Below are 22,209 nucleotides of genomic sequence, written 5' to 3'. Positions count from 1 at the left end.
AAAAGGCAAAACTTCATAACATCGGTCCTAACCCAATTATAATGTTAATGCATATAAATACTGACACCTATAAATCATTTCTGCTCTGCTAGTCACAGAACCAAGGGTGATGGTATTCTTCCTTACAGGAGGAGAACTAAAGAAGTTCTGGACTGTGTACTTTCCCAAGGAGGGTATCTCAAAGCTCAGAAATACTGCATCCGAACTGACAAGAGCTAGAAGCTGGTTAGCATTGGGGCAGCTCAGAGAGCACACTGGAGAGACACCCAACTCGGACAGGGAGTTCATGAAAGGATGTCCAAGATACAGGCATCTCCACTTGATGCTGAAGAATGAATAGAAAATACGTAGAGGATGTAGCCTGGGGAAAGAGAATTCCAGCAGCCGTAAATTTCAGGAATTTAAGCTTTCCATGCAGACATCTGCAAAGATCTGAATGAAGTTATAAATCTGACTTGGATTCCAGCCTCCCAGCCACTGCTGTGTCCCACCCCAGACACTGGAGACAGCACAGGGCAGGATTCAGAGGCAGAGCTTTGGAGTCTGAGAGACTAGGACTGAATCCTTGTCTGTCTCCAGAGTTGTAGACCGGCTCTCATTTCTGATTAAATGTTCAGTTATTATTACTGATCTAACCTTTGTTCTGAAGCCAGTGTGATCTTTCTAAAGTATAACTCCTGCTTCTCCCCCATTTGCAACTCAACTACTGGTTCCCCATTGCCCAAGATAAATACTCAAACTTCTCAACAGGGCTTTCAAAGCCTTTGGGCAATCTGGCCCCTACTTCCCTCTCCCACCTCATCAACCTGGCCCTCCAGCTACATTAACTCATCTCCATTCCCAGACTCCTCATGCTCTCTCAGCCTTGCCCAGAACACACCACCGTCCTCACTGCAACACTCCTGTTACTCTTCAGACCTTAGCTTTGTAATGTAGTAATTTAATCTTGCAATTTATTGAATACATACCACACACACACATGGGTGCACACACACACGTAGAGACATTTTATAAATTCATGTAAATTTATCTGGATGCTACTCTATACCACCTTAAAAGTTAGACTTCTGCCAAGTCAGAATCTATATTAATATATTCTGTACATCAGCACAATGCACCTACATAATTAACATTAAACAGTAACAGAAGCCAACGCACTCTTTCTTGGGAGCAATCTTATAAAATATGGTAATTGTACTAGCATCTATCGGGAAATAACTTATATATACATTTTTATTATTAACCATTTCACAGTTTAATATAAACTATCTTTAATCTAAAATGTGCATGAGTATACTTAATGCATGGGTTTACTTATATGTTTAATACAAAATGCCCCCAATCATAAAAGAGCATCAGACTAGAGGATTAAAGAATGTCTTTAGCAGTTATGTGTGTAACAGTGAAACACTGAATCCAAATTTCCATCGATACTACAGTGGATAAAAAAAGTGACACTTATTCATACAATGGAATACTTTGCAGCAGTGAAAATAAATGAATGAATTACAAATTCATGTGACTTAGGAACATATATTGAATGGAAAAGCAAGTCACAGAAGAATATGTACAGTATAATTCAGTTTTTATAAAGTTCAGAGACATGTAAAATCTAACAATATAATTGGCACGGATTCAAACATATGCAATCAAACTATATAGCCATTTCGCCACAAATCAGGGTAGAGAGAGGAAGCTTTCCTATCAGTCAGCAGTAGGCCATGCTAAAACTCAGATCACAGGGTAAAGATTTAGAAGAATTGCCAGTAAATTCAGGGGTTGCTCTTGAGTTGTATGATGCCCCTTTTTTGCTTCAGCCAGCAAACCATCAACAGGGTAACAACCGAACCTTAAGACTGCAACCAGAGGCCTCCTCTTACCTCGGCGTCAAAGCGGGGATCCTGGTAGGCGTCACTGATGTTTACTGGAAGGCCTGTAGAAGCGACCAGCTCAGCAACGCTGTTATTTATTAGCCAGTCGGAGTGTGATGATTTCTCCATGCTTTCTTTGAAACTATCAGAACACCCAGGCAGGCAGTAAGAAAAGAGAAAAACATCAGTTTACCTGCAAGCAAACACTGCAAAAGTACACTCATAGCAGGATTACCTACCCTCATTAAGAAGGGGTAAGTGACCTTAATTACAGAACAATAGTGAGGTAATTATAAGCAGCTACTTCAAAACTACTTACCTGCTATCATGTAAAATAATCAACTCCATGGGTAGAAATGATAGATCCTCTATGATCCAGAGGATAACTCTAGGTTGTATTTAGGCCCCAAAGCAGGCAGGCATAAAGCAGATAACCAGGTAGTGACCAAAATTGATGACAGGATGCCAACGCCACGGTGTAATCAATTCCACTGACCTTCCTAGCTTGCACCCCCTAACTAAGCAGACCAGATGTTTGATACCAGGGAGAATTGAACCTAAGGATGGAGAAAAATCCGGAAATTGAGAGTTTACAAAAGTTTAAGTGTAGCAAAAGAGCACATCTAGACTCAGTGTTAGTGTTTTGTAACTATTTTTGTAGTTTCAGAGTATGTTTCTTAACAAAAACACACTTCCTACTTACAAAATCTTACTGGAAAATCTGTTTTAACTCTACCCTTAACAATAATAATTTAAAATAATCCACCTTTGATTTTAACAAGGAATTTTATGTTAAATGATTTTGTGAACTTTCCCTTTTGTCACTTTCACTACTTCACTACAAATGTCAAATTTACAGAAATGCCATAAGAATTAGTAAGATTCCTCACTTCATCCCTCCCTTCCATCATTTCTTCCCCTGGTGCCTATTGAGCACTGCTACGAGCTGTGGAAATGCAAACTTGAGCACTGTTCAAATTAACAATATCAAGGAAGATTTTCAGGGAGGATGTTAGATTTGTGGCTTGACCAGTAATAACTGAAATTATGTAAATGAATGCAACTATACAGAGCAATGTTTTCCAAACTACATTCTGTGGAACCCTGGGTTCCTGAAGATGTTAATGAGCGTACTACAGTCAGAATAATAACTCTGTTGACTTTTTAATCTAAGCTGCATTATATGTAATAAAAACACTAAATGCTGTACACAGTCATTGTTATTATGCAATAATGTGCCTGTGTGGAATTTGTGCCATACTGAGAATGCCAGAAACTGACATGGAGAGGCCACCAGATGTGTGAATGAGAGGGAAGCACAGACATCATTTACCATCATGAATATATCTCATCTGTAATGACTGCTGGTCTGCGTCTGATAAATTCAACATATATTTGTGAGGTTATTCAGCCCTTATTGCATATTAAACGTTACTGGTACATAAACGTATTCCCTGTGGATCTCTGGCTGAAGATGGAAGTGTTAATAAAAAGCAGAGTCTTGAATTTCGCAGATGATGGCTAAGTCAAAGAAGGAAGAAGACTGAGGACTTCAAAGAGAAGATGAAGCCTTTATTTTCTCAAACAAACAAAGGAACAACAAAAAAGTCCACGTTTTATTTTCTCTTTGCTGTATTCTACCTGTGAGAAGTGAAATTTTACATTGTGCTGCGATGAAAGCAAAATACAGGAAGAAACATAACAGTGCACCTGATATGAGGTTCCAACTGAATGAAGTCACTTGTCAGCTTATAAAAGGGTGTGATTCAACGCTGATGATTTCTTGCAGTGATTAATCAAGCTGTCGATTCATTCTGCACTGCCTGTGTACCACAGGTTTTGTCTACGTCTCTTCTGTGATGAAACAATGTGGAAAATGCTGACCTGGTGTGTGGCGGGAAGAAGAGCTGTGCAGGACCCTGGGGACAAGCCAGGGAGGGAACCTGCGAAAGAAACGCTGGGGTAGGGGGAGGCTGAGGAGGGGTAACCGAGAACTAAGGAAGGAAGCAGCTTTATCAACAAGCGTCAAAAACCTTTAAGTGGGTCTCAGGATGGGCAAGAGTTCAGCAAGGAGAGATTGGAAGGGTGACGAAGAAGGCACCCATGGAGGAGGAAAGAGCAGGAACAAAGGACATGAAGCAGCAGAGTACAAGGGTGTGTTCTTGGAACACTGATTATCGCCTTGGAACACGGGATCCATACTGTGGTGAATAAGACTGAACAGGGGGTCAGGGCCCAAAGGTGGAGGCTTTGACCAAGGAGCTGAGACCTATGTTATAGGCAATGGGGAGCGATGTAAGAGTACTGAGCAGGGAAGTGACAGGACTTGAGCTGTGACGTTAGGAAACTTAATCCAGGGAGAATGAGCAAGAAGAACTGGCTAAGAGAGGCTGGAGGTGGGGAGAGGTCCTGGCAGACCAGTTAAGTTGTGCAGTGGGAGGTGACGATGCTGGCCACTCAGGAGGTACTGCAGACGATTCCACAGGGCTTGGTGGACGGGCAGCAGTGGCTTACATTTTGCTGCTGTATGCCCGTGGCACTACTAGCAGAAGGGAGCTGTTTAGAGGATTGGGGAGATGGGGGAAGATAACAGACATTCTGTGAGCCTGGAACACGTTATTCATTGTTGAAAATCCAGGACCAGAGCCCATATCAAGTCTTCAGGACTGAAAATACTGATACAGAGTTGGGGCTATCTTCAGGGAATATAAATGGATGAGATCACTCAGGGAGAGAATATATAGGTAAATCTGTAGGAGAAGGAAGAAGAAGAAAGGCAGTAATAAAGAGGGAGAGGATAAAAAAGAGAAAGAAAAAAGGGAAAACAAATTAATCATCACCCACGGTGAGCCAAGGGAAGCTGGATGCTTACCTAACTAGTTTGTTTTGTCGTCACATAAATCCTATGAGTACAATTCTCTACATTTTACAGATCAGAAAACTGAGGCTCAGAGATGCTAAATGACTTGCCCAAGTGGAAATAGGATTTTCAGCTAAAGTGTGACTCCAAAGTGTGACTCCACTTCTGTTTACCCTGTTGCCTCTCTGGGAAGGAGTTGATGGGTAGGAATGGAGCAAGAAGAGTAGGTTTTCACTAAAAAGAAGGGAGGTCAGTCAACATGACAGAGAGTTTCAGGGAGAGGCTGCAGGTAACAAACACTTCAGCCTCAGGCTGCAGTCAAGGAAGAAGGAGGACAAAACACTGGATTTGACAATCCAGAGCTTTAGGTCCCTACTTACAGAATCCCCAAAGATGATGGAAACACTTACTGAGCAGGGGCTCCTGAAAGACTCCTTCTAGACCTAGAACTGCTCAGAATCTGTCTTAGTGCAGGCTGCACATGTACTGAAATCACTCCAAACTGTAGACAATGCAAAAGCATCAGCCCTGGGCACAGGCACTGCTGAGGTGGTTTCTAGAAAGCATAAGCTATGGTCTCTGCCCTCGGGAGCTTGCCACCTAGTCAGGGAGGTGAGAAATGAACACACTGACATTAAACAATGCACGACTCAAATACCCAGTTGAAATTTCAAATGAAAAATTTGTCACATGGCTGTGTTGGCTAGTTGCCAAGCCAATTGTGCCAATCATGAATGAGGAAAAAGTATAGGGAGGGAGAAACAACTTCAGGTGGGGCTAAGGCTTCAGGTGAGGCTAAGGCTTCAGAGAGGAGATGAGATTTGAACTGATCTAAAGCTGCAACAGTGCAAACAGATTTTCTGAAAACAACCCCCCCATTTTCTTCAGTTTAATCTTGCCAAGGTACATAAATTAAGGCCCAGGGGGACAGGATGGTTACAGAGACAGGAAGGTTGATTTGTCAGTCTAAGTATTTATATCACATTCTGGCCTTTGTACCATTCAACCTTCCATGATTCTGGAATGCAGAATCATGACACTGAGTTAGAGCTTCCAAAACCTTGATCCTTTTCTTTAAAAAAAAAAAAAAGGTAATTTTGTTTTATGATTAAGACTATGGGTTTTAGAGTCAGACACACTGACTTACACGACTCTCTTGCCACTTCCAAGCAAAGTACTCTCAGACAAGTTACTTACATTTCATCTGCAAAATGGGTATAATACTACTACTTAGTTATTGTGCAGATTAAGGTAATAATTTATGAAAGTACTTATAATATTATCTAGCCCATAGCAAACTTTTTTTTTTAAAGTATCAACTTTTTAACAACTTCTAAAGTAAATTCTGCATGTGACAGTACCCCTTTGGACACTTCAGCAATGTGGTGTTGTGGGTTTAATCACAAAGGAAAAGGCCCAAATTATTTCTACTTCTTGAGGGACACATCTAGCTTAAAGGATCAGTTCTTTCATAAAGGTCCTATAGGTCAACTCCTCCTGGTTTATGAGGGCCCTCTTATTCTGTGTGGTTTACTCCCTTATACTGACTGCTATTGGAATGGTAAGATCAGGACACAACCATGTATATTATGCAGGTTCAGCCCTGTACAGGGGTGCCCTGTCAAAGGAATGAATGGGGCTGAAATCTAGCCTAGTTGTGCACATTGGTTTAGAGCTGCATCCATCTAGAGGGAGCACCTTTTTCCTAATTCTCACAGAGACACTGTAAGGGCTGAAAATGGCTCTGCTTCAATCTCTTCTCCAACACACATGACAAGTGGACATCAATATCAAACTGAATGCCTTTAGTGACAGGGAACTCATTACCTACAAAAATATTCCATGCCATTTTGTGGCAGCTCAATCTACTTTCCAATAATCACCAACTTTTGCTCCCAGTCCCATGGGTTGCAGCCACAGAGCATGGCTCTAATTAACTGACAGCTCTTGAAATATTTGACAATAATTAACATGTTCCCTATAATCCTTCACCTGAGATCATTCTTTTTAACTTATCTCCAATTCCTTCAGCTACTCCCTTTGTGGCATAGCTTCCTTATTCTCATCCTCCCAGTCCTAGATGTGTCTGAGATTGTTAATAGCCCTCTTGCGTATGAAAGCCAGTCCAGAACAGTCTTGGCCATGGGGTCTAAGCAGCATAGAGGTGGGATGACCACCTCCTTCATTCTGGATCCTGTTCCCACCAATGAGGCTCAGGATTCATAGTTCCTAACAGCTCTTTTTTAAAATAGGTTTTTGAAAGCTTAAATTAACATCCCAAATTGAATTAACCAACTTTCTAGAGCCCCCAAACTATGACCAGAGATATCAAAGGTCAATAAATTCAACACTAAGGTTTTCAATTTGAGCCATAATCAATCTAGGGAGAGTCAATGCAGTTTGGAAACACATCAATAATTTGATTACTCCACAGCCTGTGAGTGCAGGTGAGATCATGTCAGCTCAGTGGATCTTAGCTGCCATGTGCATAACTGCAAAATAACCAGTTAGGTTATTTTAACTGTTTAAAAAGTAGACCTCCTTGGGCTTCCCTGGTGGCGCAGTGGTTGAGAGTCCGCCTGCCAATGCGGGGGATGCGGGTTCGTGCCCTGGTCCGGGAAGATCCCACATGCCGCGGAGCGGCTGGGCCCGTGAGCCATGGCCGCTGAGCCTGCGCGTCCGGAGCCTGTGCTCCACGGCGGGAGAGGCCACAGCAGTGAGAGGCCCGCGTGCCACAAAAAAAAAAAAAAAAAAGTAGACCTCCTTAAGATCAAGATTAGTTTAAAATAACAAGCAAATTGTAAAGTAATCCTTCAGCTTGTATTTTACTAGAACCAGGTGCATATGAAGATGTGGGTTTTTAAGTAAGTTTCCTGTAAAGAGCTATAGTTTGATTCCTTTTCCTCAGTGGTATCTTGCTTCCAAGTGTGAGACTCATACTGACTTCAAAGAGAACTTCAGGAGCTTAAATATATTGACTGTGGAGGGATAAAAGAGAATTGCCCTATTACAGAAAGCACATAATTCCTGAAATGTGGCTGTCCCTGAAATGAGGGCCAGTGAGATAGATATAAACCTCGGGGTCAACAAGGTGCAGTGCAGCATAGGAGAGAAATCGATACAAGTAAAACAAAACCAGACAAAATAAAATACCCCGGGGACCAGGAACTTTGCCATCTTCAATTGTCTGAAAAACCTACCTTAGCTAAAGGTTCACACACAGAAAATTGTATGAAAATAAACTTGACTATTTTTTAGAATTAATTCTCAAATCAAGTCGCTAAATTAGAAGACAAAATATCTGAAGAAAATAATATTAATCATTAGACTGTGTCTGTATTGATGGTTTTGGTCTGAACACTAGAGTTCACTCTAGTTTTCACCAGAGACTCTCAAGACTTCACTTTTTCAAGAATAAGCCATTGGTTGGGCCCCTACAAAATGCTGGAAAGTAGCAGGTGAATCTTGCATGAAGCAATCAAAAAGGGTCTTTTCCTTTTTGCTGAAAGGAGTTGGTCAGCTCAGCCCTGACCATCCTTATATATATGTTTATACGTACGGAAAGAGGTATAGGCAGGAGCAAAAGGGGCCCCACCTTCAGGGAGCTCACAAACAATGACAATGGATTGTGACGTCCTAAGGAAGGATGTACAAGACATTACGGGAACAGAGAGAAGGGCCAGTTCTGTTTGGGCTGGGAATGGTATTTGGGAACTACTTTGCAAAGGAAGTTGGTATAAGCTGATCTTTGCAGGATAAGTAAGAACTCATCTGGCAGAGAAAGAAGGTAAAAACAATTCAGACAAAACCACAGCAAGAGTAAAGCTTTAGAAGTGTGAGGTTTTCTGTGTTGATATGACGAACAGTAGAGCTAAAACTTAGGCTAAATGGTAGAAGTGATGAATAAGGCCACAATGGAAGAGGCCAACCTGTATATTGTGTGGCTCCATGCACAAACACAACCACATTTATACTACTGATGATTTCTGCACGGCTATCAGGAGCCCACTGAGTCCTGAGTTCCCTACATATGCGTCCAAGCCCTTTCTGGACACTTCCTCCTGGTTACCCACAGGCACCTCAATTTTAACATTTTCAAGACTGAACTAACACACTCTCCTTGATGTGCTAACAATCATTAATAAAAACTGTGACCATTAACTAAAAATAGATCATTGGGTAAGGAACAGAAGTTTCAACATAGACAAAATCTATTCTCTCATTCTCAGGGAATGATTGATTGTCAATTGACCTAGAGAGTGTGAATATTATCCAGTGGGGGTAGGATTCAGAGAGGCGAAGAGTCAGGAACTCCAAGAATTCTTTAGGACAGATATTTCTTTTTCATGCTTTGCAAACAAAAACTGATTTTTTTTATCTACATGCTGTGCCTGGTACTATTTTCCATCTTGCTTCATTGACTAGAGGTCAGTCTGCACTTTGGTTCACAAAAAGATATTCCCCTCCTTACTTCTTCTTCTCAAGTAAGCCTGCCTATCCCTGGGTCCTTCCTGAAGCTTCAAGCTGTGCAACATTATTTGAAGTTGTCTTTCAATTAGGAGATTAAGGAACTAAGTCAATATCAGTGGGACTTAAAGCTAGGACCCCAGCAGGAGAATCTCAAACACCTAGGTCTAGGACATTAATAATTTCCTACTGGTTTCAGTATATCTTTGAAGGTTACCAAATAAGTCTTTCAGACATAAAAGGTAATGGGAGAGAATGTAGTTAGCAAGTAGAACCAGCCTGTCAGTTCTTATACTGTGGTGGGAGAGGAAGATGCTCTAAGTTGCAGACCTTCCTGAATTTTATCATGACCTGTTAATGGACTTGCCTTTAAGGTCTTGCCTGAGGACACTTCATCACATGCGTATTTCTCTCATTTCAAGCATTATGTTATCAGAAATGAAGACATGGAAACCAAATAATACATTTTCTATACTTCATTTCCTCAAGCTGTACAATTAGAGTGATGAGATTTATCACCCCTAGGAGTTGGTGTCACTTTGGGAAGTGTCTTGTGCCTCTCAGATGGGTGTCAGATGGCATTACTGTGAGTAATTTAGCATCATGTGGTGACAACAGCTTGGTTTCATAGCTGAGCAAAGCTGCATTTTTGGGGTTTTGTTTTTGTTTTTGTTTTCTTTGTATCTTGGCCCAACATTTCCTTGCTGTGAAACTACAGATAAAATTTTAACTCTGACTGTTAGTTTCCATAATAGAAAATAGGGGAAATATAGCCCATTTTACAGGGCTGTTTTGAGGATACAATAATATAATGTTGAAGAATGCATGACACATAGAAAGTTCTCAATAAGTATCAGTTCCTTGTAGGCCAAAGATTTTTCTTTTATTAAAAACACTAGGTGAGACATGCTCTGTTTAACTGCTTATCTACTGGGGCAGGAGAGATGTTACTGTTTTTGGCTGTGGCATTGTTGTCAGATTTGAAGAAAAAATGTGCTATGATAATACAGGACAGAGGTAAAATTCTATCCTTCTAGATGTGTCAAGTAGCCCTACCCCATCTCTCTTTGGGGCTGCTGTGGGCACCTCCACCCATCTGCTCTGGATTGAGGGCATACCTTCCCACAGGTCCTGGGCATATGTCTACACAGTAAGAAAGTAGACTCAATGTGTTAAAATATTAACTAAGGGCATGTTAAATGAGAGACCTACAAAAATGAGAGAGCCAAGAATAAAAACCAATCGTTAAGAATTGAGTTGCCATGATTCTGTTTACTGTGTGCCATCAATCTAAGGGACAGCTGACCTACATAGCTACTTTCTTATGTGTGATCTCAGTACTTATTCATGTGCCTTGTTGTTCATGGGATATTTATATAGCTTTAATTCTCCTCTGTGACAGTTTTACTAGAGTGACAAGCCCACTGGCCTGAAATAAATAGGGGTAATGAGAGGTTTTGTCTTTCATTTGAGTCTTCATGTTCAAAGGTAGGAAAAAGAAATTAAATGTATTTAAGAGGTGAAAGTTAGACGCTTGGGAAATATGTCTACTTGAGTTTCCTCAGATTTTGGAAGATACAAAACTTTGTTACAAATATTTCCTCTCCTTCATTGATGTTTAGTTCTTATAATTAGCATCATGCAAACGGGGTGTAGACACATACATTACTAGTGCCATGGAGGGTATTTATAAAATAGGGTTATTTGGGGGATTGGGGGCCATATAAGCCTAAAGATATCAAAGTGATACTATCCCTGCTCAGGTCAGTGTGTAAACACTCCATTCTAATGACACTCTGTATATTTTTAGGGAAAGGAACTAGGAAATATCTAGGGGACTATGTAATAATGGAGCTTCCTGATAAAGAAGAGGCCTTGGTACCAGAGTTTAGTCTCTGGTACCAATCTGTCTTCCATTAAACTAATTCAGACCTGCTGAAATACCTCCTTGCGAAACAACCGAAAGGGAGTCGGGCCATCTGGATCTTTCATTCTTCAATTAGCAACATTAAATATTGTCATAATAAGCTTCAGCAGCCCTGAATTTGCCACAATAGACAGTCAAAAAGAATGTCCTAAGGTTCTTGTTTAAAGGAAGTTACACAACAAAAGAAATCTTACGTTCCAAGATGACTGGTCATGGTGGTGACAGTGCTGTTTTCATGTTTAATGTTTTAAAGGTTTTCTTCATTTCCTTGAAATCAGAATAAGTATCACGTTTTTATTTCTACAAAAACTCCTGTCACATGCTTCCTAGCAGAGGTACAGTCAAAGAAAGAAGATCCATGAAGAAGAAAGTAAAAGAAAGAAAATGTATTCATGACATACTGTGGGAGTATTCTGTCTTACATCAGTGTGTAAGTTTGTTTAACATTCCCTGTTACTCTAGGTAATAGAGAAATTTAAAAGAAGGTAAGAAGAGGACAGACCTTCCAAACTGGCAGAGTAAAGCCCACTAAAAATTTGTTCCTCCATAAAAGCATGAGAATACTAGCAAAAATGGTCAAAATCAACTTTTTGAAAACCCTGGAAATTAAAGAGAGGCTTACAAAAATCCAAGGAGTGTTTATTCAAGAAAAACCGTGCAATTTCTGTAAGGACAGTATGTTGTGTGACATTTTAATTTATCTTATTCTCATCTCCCTCTCCCTAGCTCTGGGGTCGTGGTGAAAACCAACAGATTCATAATCATGCTAGCTGTGAAAACCAGCAGGCAAGCAGCCACTGGCAGAAGAAGAATGGGTTTGGAGCTCTCCAAAATCCTATCCCCACACAACTGTCATTATTTGACATGTTTGGCAGTTCCACAGAAACCTCCACTCATAGAGCTTTCCTTTATTTAACCTGACTTGGAGCTTGCTCACTAAGAACAACCTTTATTCCCAGGTATTTGTGGAAAAAAAACCCCAAACAGCAGCAATTGTTTAACATCACAACTGCCTTAGGCAGGGAAACAGTTACAGCTAACAACAAACTGACCAGAAAACTTAAGAGGAGAAGTGCAGGAATAAGATATTCCTGGGAAGGTTTGAAAAATTCTGACATATTCCTGGAAATCTAGAGTTGTATTTATGCCCAGGAAAGACCTGAGAAGGCGCTAATCTCCCACCTCTGGTTGACCTTGAAGTTCTATGAAAGCAGAAAGTGAAAGCTAAGTAAACTTCCTGTCAGAGAATTGAAAGTATCCCCCACATGAACACAGATCCTCTCAGCAAGGCTGGAAGACTTATTGGTTCAAGTTTTTTGTTTGTTTGTTTGTTTGTTTGTTTTTAAGAAAATCTCTGTCCAGTCATTAGCTGGCAAACTAAGCTAACTATGCAGAGAATTCAGTTGCCACACACAACAAAGATAGTTCATGAAAGTCATGAAACAACAAACAGCAGAAACAACAACAGAAACAAATAGAAACAACAACAAACCCTGGTTGGAGTGGGTGAGGAGCAGATTTTATTTCCAGAGTTTCCACATTATATTATTCCACATTATATTATTTAAATTATTCAGGTTTCAACCAAAACAGAGAGAGACAGAGAGACAGAGAGAGAGAGACAAAGAAATAGGAAACTATACAGAAAAAAGCAGATGGAAACTGTCTCCGAGTAAGCCCAGATGTTGGACTTCCTAGACAAAGACTTTAAATGAGCCAATATAAATATGTTCAAAATACTAAAGGGAACCATACCCCCTTCCCCCCAAAAAACTAAAGGAGAATATGAGAACAATGTCTCACCAAATATAGACTATCAATAAAGTGATGGAAATTATAAAAAAGAACCAAATAGAAATTCTGGAATTGAAAAGAATAATAACTAAAATGAAAAAAATCACTAAGAGGGCTCAACAGCAGTTTTCAGAAGCCAGAAGCCAGAATCACTGACCTTGAAAATAGGTTAATTGAAGATAGAGACTATCTGGTCTGAGGAACAAAAAAAATGAAGGAAAATAGAGTCTCAGAGATATGTGAGACATTATTAAGCATATAAACATATCCATAATGGGAGTCTCAGAAAGAGAGGAGACAAAGAAAAGGAGCAGAAAGAATATTTGAAGAAATATGGTAGAAAACTTCACATATTTGATTAAAATAAACATTAATCTATACATTCAAAAACTCAACAAAATCCAAGTACCATAAACTCAAAGTGATCCACACCTAGACACATCATTAGCAAACTGTTGAAAGCCAATAACAAGGAGAGAAGCTTGAAAACAGCAAGAGACATGACTCATCACAAACAAATGTTCCTCAGTAAGATCAATAGCTCCATGATCAGAAACCATGGAAGCCAGAGGGCAGTTGAATGACATATTCCAAGTGATCAAAGAAAAAGACTGTCAACCAAGAACTACAGATCCAGCAAAATTATACTTCAAAAATAAAGGAGAGGGCTTCCCCGGTGGCGCAGTGGTTGAGAGTCCGCCTGCCGATGCAGGGGACACGGGTTCGTGCCCCGGTCCGGGAAGATCCCACATGCCGCGGAGCGGCTGGGCCCGTGAGCCATGGCCGCTGAGCCTGTGCGTCCGGAGCCTGTGCTCCGCAACGGGAGAGGCCACAACAGTGAGAGGCCCGTGTACCGCAAAAAAAAAAATAAATAAATAAAAATAAAAAATAAAGGAGAGGTTAAGACATTCTCAGAGAAACAAAAACTGAGAAAATTCATTGCCAGTAGACTTATCCTATGAGAAATACTAAAGATAGTCCTTCAGGCTGAAATAAAAGGACACTAGAGAGTAATCTGAATCCACATGAAGAAATACAGAGCACTGATAAAGCTTACCCTATAATAAATACAAAAGACAGTATAAATGTATTTTTTGTTTGTAATCCTTTTTTCTCTCCTATCTCACTTAATTGCATAATGAAACAACTTTAAAACTTCATTAAAGGGTTATAATGTAAAAAAATATAATTTTTAAGACAATAATAACACAAATGGAGGGAGAACTATATAGGAACAAAGTTTTGTGTACTACAGAAATTAAATTGGTATTAATCCAAATTAGACTGTTATAAGTTAAGACGTTAATTGCAATTCCCAGGGCAATCACTAAGAAAAGCATTGAAAAAAAATAGTAAAAGAAATTGCAAGATAATTTAAGTGGCACATTAAAAAATATCTGATTACCAAAAAAGATGGCAGAAATGGAGAAACAGAGGGACAAAAAGACATGACATAGAGAAAACAAATAACAAAAAAGGTAGATGTAAATCTTACTTTATAAGTAATTACTTTAAATATAAATGAATTAAACTCTGCAAACAAAAGGCAGAGATTAGCAGAACAGATAAAAATAACATGATCCAACTATATGCTGCCTACAAGAGACACACTTTAGGTTCAAAGACACAAACAGGTTAAAAGCAAAAAGATAGAGGGCAGACAGCAGAAGCAAGAAGAACTACAATCCTGCAGCCTGTGGAACAAAAACCACATTCACAGAAAGACAGACAAGATGAAAAGGCAGAGGGCTATGTAACAGATGAAGGAACAAGATAAAACCCCAGAAAAACAACTAAAAGAAGTGGGAATAGGCAACCTTCAGGAAAAAGAATTCAGAATAATGATAGTGAAGATGATCCAGGAACTCAGAAAAAGAATGGAGGCAAAGAAGGAGAAGATGCAAGAAATGTTTAACAAAGACCTAGAAGAATTAAAGAACAAACAGACAGAGATGAACAATACAATAACTGAAATGAACACTACACTAGAAGGAATCAATAGCAGAATAACTGAGGAAGAAGAACTGATAACTGACCAGGAAGGCAGAATGGTAGAATTCACTGCAGCAGGACAGCATAAAGAAAAAAGAATGAAAAGAAATGAAGACAGCCTAAGAGACCTCTGGGACAACATTAGACGCAACAACATTCACATTATAGGGGTCCCAGAAGGAGAAGAGAGAAAGAAAGGACCAGAGAAAATATATTAAGAGATTATAGTCGAAAACTTCCCTAACATGGGAAAGGAAATAGCCACCGAAGTCCAGGAAGCGCAGAGAGTCCCATACAGGATAAACCCAAGGAGAAACACGCCGAAACACATAGTAATCAAATTGACAAAAATTAAAGACAAAGAAAAATTATTAAAAGCAGCGAGGGAAAAACGATAAATAACATACAAGGGAACTCCCATAAGGTTAACAGCTGACTTCTCAGCAGAAATTCTATAAGCCAGAAGGGAGTGGCATGATATACTTAAAGGGATGAAAGGGAAGAAACTACAACCAAGATTACTCTACCCAGCAAGGGTCTCATTCAGATTCAATGGAGAAATCAAAAGCTTTACAGACAAACAAAAGCTAGAAGAATTCAGCACCACCAAACCAGCTCTACAACAAATGCTAAAGGAACTTCTCTAAGTGGGAAACACAAGAGAAGAAAGGGACCTACAAAAACAAACCCCCCAAAATTAAGAAAATAGCCATAGGAACATACATATCGATAATTACCTTAAACATGAATGGATTAAATGCTCCAACCAAAAGACACAGGCTTGCTGAATAGATACAAACACAAGACCCATATATATAATGTCTACAAGAGACCCACTTCAGACGTAGGGACACATTCAGACTGAAGGTGAGGGGATGGCAAAAGATATTCTATGCAAATGGGAATCAAAAAAAAGCTGGAGTAGCAATACTCATATCAGATAAAATAGACTTTAAAATAAAGAATGTTACAAGAGACAAGGAAGGAAACCACATAATGATCAAGGGATCAATCCAAGAAGAAGATATAACAATTATAAATATATATGCACCCAACATAGGAGCACCTCAATACATAAGGCAACTGCTAAAAGCTTTAAAAGAGGAATTTGACAGTAACACAATAATAGTGGGGGACTTTAACACCTCATTTACAAAAATGGACAGATCATCCAAAATGAAAATAAATAAGGAAACAAAAGCTTTAAATGACACAATAGACCAGATAGATTTAATTGATATTTATAGGACATTCCATCCAATAATAGCAGATTACACTTTCTTCTCAAGTGCACATGGAACATTCTCCAGGATAGATCACATCTTGGGTCACAAATCAAGACTCAGTAAATTTAAGAAAACTGAAATCATAGCAAGCATCTTTTCTGACCACAATGCTATGAGATTACAAATGAATTACAGGGAAAATAACATAAAAACCACAAACACATGCAGGCTAAACAATATGGCACTAAATAACCAAGAGATCACTGAAGAAATCCAAGAGGAACTCAGATAATACCGAGAGACAAATAACAATAAAAACACAATGATCCTAAACCTATGGGATTCAGCAAAAGCAGTTCTAAGAGGGAAGTTTATAGCTTTACAAGCCTAGCTCAAGAAACAAGAAAAATCTCAAATAAACAATCTATACTTACACCTAAAGGAACTAGAGAAAGAAGAACAAACAAAACCCAAAGTTAGCAGAAGGAAAGAAATCATAAAGATCAGAGCAGAAATAAATGAAATAGAAACAAAGAAAACAATAGAAAAGATCAATAAAACTAAAAGCTGGTTCTTTGAGAAGATAAACAAAACTGATAAACCATTAGCCAGACTCATCAAGAAAAAGAGGGAGAGGACTCAAATCAATAAATTTAGAAATGAAAAAGGAGAAGTTACAACAGACACCACAGAATTACAAAGCATCCTAAGAGACTACTACAAGCAACTCTATGCCAACAAAATGGACTAACTGGAAGAAATGGACAAATTCTTAGAAAGGTATAACCTTTCAAGACTGAAACACAAAGAAATAGAAAATATGAACACAATCACAAGTAATGAAATTGAAACTGTGATGAAAAATCTTCCAACAAACAAAAGTCCAGGACCAGATGGCTTCACAGGTGAATTCTATGAAACATTTAGAGAAGAGCTAACACCCATCCTTCTCAAACTCTTCCAAAATATAGCAGAGGGAGGAACACTACCAAACTCGTTCTATGAGGCCACCATCACCCTGATACCAAAATAAGACAAAGATACGACAAAAAAAGAAAATTACAGACCAGTGGCACTGATGAATATAGATGCAAAAATCCTCAACAAAATACTAGAAAACAGAATCCAACAACACATTAAAAGGATCATACACCATGATCAAGTGGGGTTTATCCCAGGGATGCAAGGATTCTTCAATATATGCAAATCAATCAATGTGATACACCACATTAACAAATTGAAGAATAAAAACATATGAACATCTCAATAGATGCAGAGAAAGCTTTGGACAAGATTCAACACTCATTAATGATAAAAACTCACCAGAAAGTGGGCATAGAGGGAATCTACCTCAACATAATAAAGCCCATATATGACAAACCCACAGCAAACATCATTCTCAATGGTGAAAAACTGAAAGCATTTCCTCTAAGATCAGGAACAACACAAGGATGTCCGCTCTCACCACTATTATTCAACATAGTTTTGGAAGTCCTAGTCACGGCATTCAGAGAAGAAAAAGAAATAAAAGGAATACAAATCGGAAAAGAAGAAGTAAAACTGTCACTCTTTGCAGATGATATGACACTATACACAGAGAATCCTAAAGATGCCACCAGAAAACTACTAGAGCTAATCAATGAATTTGGTAAAGTTGCAGGATACAAAATTAATGCACAGAAATGTCTTGCATTCCTATACACTAATGATGAAAAATCTGAAAGAGAAATTAAGGAAACACTCCCAGTTACCATTGCAACAAAAAGAATAAAATACCTAGGAATAAGCCTACCTAGGGAGACAAAAGACCTGTATGCAGAAAACTATAAGACACTGATGAAAGAAATTAAAGAGGATACAAACAGATGGAGAGATATACCATGTTCTTGGATTGGAAGAATCAATGTTGTGAAAATGACTATACTACCCAAAGCAATGTATAGATTCAATACAATCCCTATCAAATTACCAATGGCATTTTTTGCAGAACTAGAACAAAAAATCTTAAAATTTTTATGGAGACACAAAAGACCCCGAATAGCCAAAGCAGTCTTGAGGGAATAAAATGGAGCTGGAGGAATCAGACTCCCTGACTTCAGACTATACTATAAAGCTACAGGAATCAACACAATATGGTACTGTCACAAAAAGAGAAACATAGATCAATGGAACAAGATAGAAAGCCCAGAAATAAACCTACGCACCTATGGTCAACTAATATATGACAAAGGAGGCAAGGATATACAATGGAGAAAAGACAGACTCCTCAATAAGTGGTGCTGGGAAAGCTGGACAGCTACATGTAAAAGAATGAAATTAGAACACTCCCTAACACCATACACAAAAATAAACTCAAAATGGATTAGGGACCTAAATGTAAGACTGGACACTATAAAACTCTTAGAGGAAAACATAGGAAGAACACTCTTTGACATAAATCACAGCAAGATCTTTTTTGATCCACCTCCAAGAGTAATGGAAAAAAAACAAAAATAAACAAATGGGACCTAATGAAACTTCAAAGCTTTTGCACAGCAAAGGAAACCATAAACAAGATGAAAAGACAACCCTCAGAATGGGAGAAAATATTTGCAAACAAATCAACGGACAAAGGATTAATCTCCAAAATATATAAACAGTTCATGCAGCTCAATATTAAAGAAACAAACAACCCAATCCAAAAATGGGCAGAAGACCTAAATAGACATTTCTCCAAAGAAGACATACAGATGGCCAAGAAGCACATGAAAAGCTGCTCAACATCACTAATTATTAGAGAAATGCAAATCAAAACTACAATGAGGTATCACCTCACACCAGTCAGAATGGGCATCATCAGAAAATCTACAAACAACAAATGCTGGAGAGGGTGTGGAGAAAAGAAACCCTCTTGCACTGTTGGTGGGAATGTAAATTGATTTAGCCACTATGGAGAGCAGTATGGAGGTTCCTTAAAAAACTACAAAGACAATTACCATATGATCCAGCAATCCCACTACTGGGCATATACCAGAGAAAACCATAATTCAAAAAGAAACATGCACCCCAATGTTCATTGCAGCACTATTTACAACAGCCAGGTCACTGAAGCAATGTAAGTGTCCATCAACAGACAAATGGATAAAGAAGATGTGGCACATATATACAATGGAATATTACTCAGCCATAAAAAGGAACGAAATTGGGTCATTTGTTGAGACATGGATGGATCTAGAGACTGTCATACACAGTGAAGTAAGTCAGAAAGAGAAAAACAAATATCGTATATTAACGCATATATGTGGAACCTAGAAAAATGATACAGATGAACCGGTTTGCAGGGCAGAATTTTAGACACAGATGTAGAGAACAAATGTATGGACACCAAAGGGGGAAAGCTGTGGGGCGGTGGGGGTGGTGATGTGATGAACTGGGTGATTGGGATTGACATGTATACACTGATGTGTATAAAATTGATAGCTAATAAGAACTTGCTATATAAAAATAAATAAATAAATAAATAAGCAAAAAGATGGAAAAATACATACCGTGCAAACAGCAACCAAAAGAGAGTTTCAGTGGCTATATTAATATTAGACAAAATAGACTTTAAGAAAAAAATAGTTGATAAAGAGAAAGAAGGATATTTTAAATGGTAAAAGGAATGAACCATCAAAAAAAAAATAACAGTTATAAACATATGGCACTTAACCACAGAGCCCCAAAATGTATGAAGCAAAAACTTAGACCTAAAGGGAGAATAGATAATTCAACAATAGTGGTTGGAATCTTCAACACTGTACTTTCAATAACAGATAGAACAACTAGGCAGAAGAATAACAAGGAAGTAAAAGACTTGAACAACACTATGAACCAATTAGACCTAAGAGACATCTATTGAGCACGCTAAGCAACAGTAGTAGAATAGACGTTCTTCTCAAGCACAGATGAAGCATTCTTAGGATAGACCTTAAAAGAAGCCTCTATATATTTTAAAAGATTGATATCATAAAAAGTATTTTCCAATCACAATGAAGTGAAATTAGAAATGAATAACAAAAGAAATTTGGGAAATTCATAAATATTTAGAAATAGAACAACATACTACTAAAGAATCAATGATAAAATATCCTTATATATAAAAAAAAGAATCAATGAGTCAAAGAAGAAATCACAGGGAAATAAGAAAATATTTTGAGATGAATGAAAACAAAACAGCATACCAAAACACACTGGATGCTGCTAAAGCAGTGCATAGGAGATAATTTACAGCTATAAATGCCTACATTAAAAAAAGAAAAAAGATTTCAAATCAGTAACTTCACCTTCTATCTGAGACACTAGAAAAAGAAGAACATACTAAACCTACATATGAAAGCAGATGGAAGGACATAATAAAGATTAGAGGAGGAATAAACAGACTGAGAAGAGAAAAATCAACAAAAACAAATGTTGGTTCTTTGAAAAGATGAATAAAATTGATAAACCTTTGGCTAAGCTTACCAAGAAAAAAAAAGAGAGAAGACTGAAGTTACTAAGATCAGGAATGAAAGAGTGTTACTACCGACTGTACAGAAATAAGATGGTAAGGGAATACTATGAATAATTGTACAACAAATTCAATAACCTAGATGAAATGGACAAATTTCTAGAAAGACACAAACTACTGAAATGTACTCAAGAAGAATTAGAAGATCTAATAAAACTATAACAAGTAAAGAGGTTGAATTAAAAAAAATTAAAATATATAATTTCTACAAAGAAAAGCTCAGGACTAGATGGCTTCACTAGTGAATTCCACCAGTGCTTCAAGAAGAATTTTTCTGTAAGCACCAATCCTTCATTTCAATAGCATAGCAGAGAACACTTCCCAACTCATTCTATGAGGACAGTATTACCCTGATACCAAAACCAGATATCACAAGAAAACAAAATTACAGACCAATCTCCCTTATGAATATATACATAGAAGTTCTCAACAAAATACTAATGAACCTAATCCAGCAACATATAAAAATGATTATACACCATGACCAAGTGGGGTTTATCCCAAGAATGCAAGATTGGTTTAACATTCAAAAAATCAACCAATGCAATACACCATATTAATAGAACAAAGCACAAAAAATCATGTAGTCATCTCAATAGACACAGAAAAAGCATTTGACAAAATCCAACACTCTTTCATGACAAAAAAATCTCAACAAACTAGGAATAGAAGGAAACCTACTCCAAAATAATTAAGGCAATATTAAAAAAGAACAAAGCTGGAATAAAAGTAAGTTGTAGCTTATTTCAAAGCTACAATAATAAAGACAGTATGATACTGGCATAAGGATAGACATATGGATCAATGAAATAGAATTGAGAGTCCAGAAATAGACTCATACATCTATGGTCAGTTGATTTCCCACATGGGTGCCAAGACAATTCAATGGGGAAAGAATAGTCTTTTCAATAAATGATGCTGAGGCAACTGGATATACACATGCAAAAGAATGAAACTGAACACCTCTCTCACATCATATACAAAAAGTAAGCTGAACATGGATCAAAGACCTACATGTAAGAGCTAAAACCATCCCACTCTTAGAAGAAAGGCAAAAATCTTTATGACTTTGGATTAAGCACTGGTTTCTTAGATATGACATCAAAAGTACAAGTGACAAGAGAAAAAATATATAAATTTGACTTCATCAAAATTAAAATCTTGTATTTGAAAGGATACTATCAAGAAAGTGAGAAGACAACTTATAGAGTGAGAAAAATATATGTAAATCATAAATGTTATAAGGGACTTATATCCAGAAAGTACAAAAGACTTTTACAACTCAACAATAAAAAGACTATTAACATAACTAAAGGATGGCAAAGGATTTAAATTCATATTTCTCAAACTAGACATACAAATGGTCAATATGGACATGAAAACATGTTCAAAATTGTTAGCTATTAGGGAAATCACAACCACAATGAGATACTACTTCATACTCACTAGAATGGCTATAATTTTGTAAATAAATAAATAAAGTTGATGAGGATCTGGAGAAATTGGAACCCTCATACTTTGCTTATGGACATATAAAATTGTGT

The 22,209-nt window shown here is 38.0% G+C and overlaps 1 protein-coding gene across 1 annotated transcript in view; it reads right to left on the bottom strand.

Moving 5' to 3' along the window:
- Positions 1–22,209, bottom strand: part of PDE11A (phosphodiesterase 11A) — a 454,637-nt gene that overhangs the window by 208,546 nt on the left and 223,882 nt on the right. The window contains exon 6 of the mRNA XM_081242289.1: positions 1,881–2,013. Within this exon, the coding sequence (XP_081098415.1) occupies positions 1,881–2,013 (133 nt within the window). The remainder of the gene's footprint in view (positions 1–1,880; positions 2,014–22,209) is intronic.

Source organism: Mesoplodon bidens (genome assembly GCF_964165515.1).
Source record: "Mesoplodon bidens genome assembly, chromosome: 8".
NCBI lineage: Eukaryota > Metazoa > Chordata > Mammalia > Artiodactyla > Ziphiidae > Mesoplodon > Mesoplodon bidens.
The sequence above is the reverse complement of the archived record's forward strand: the minus strand, read 5'-3'. Positions and strand labels throughout refer to the sequence as shown.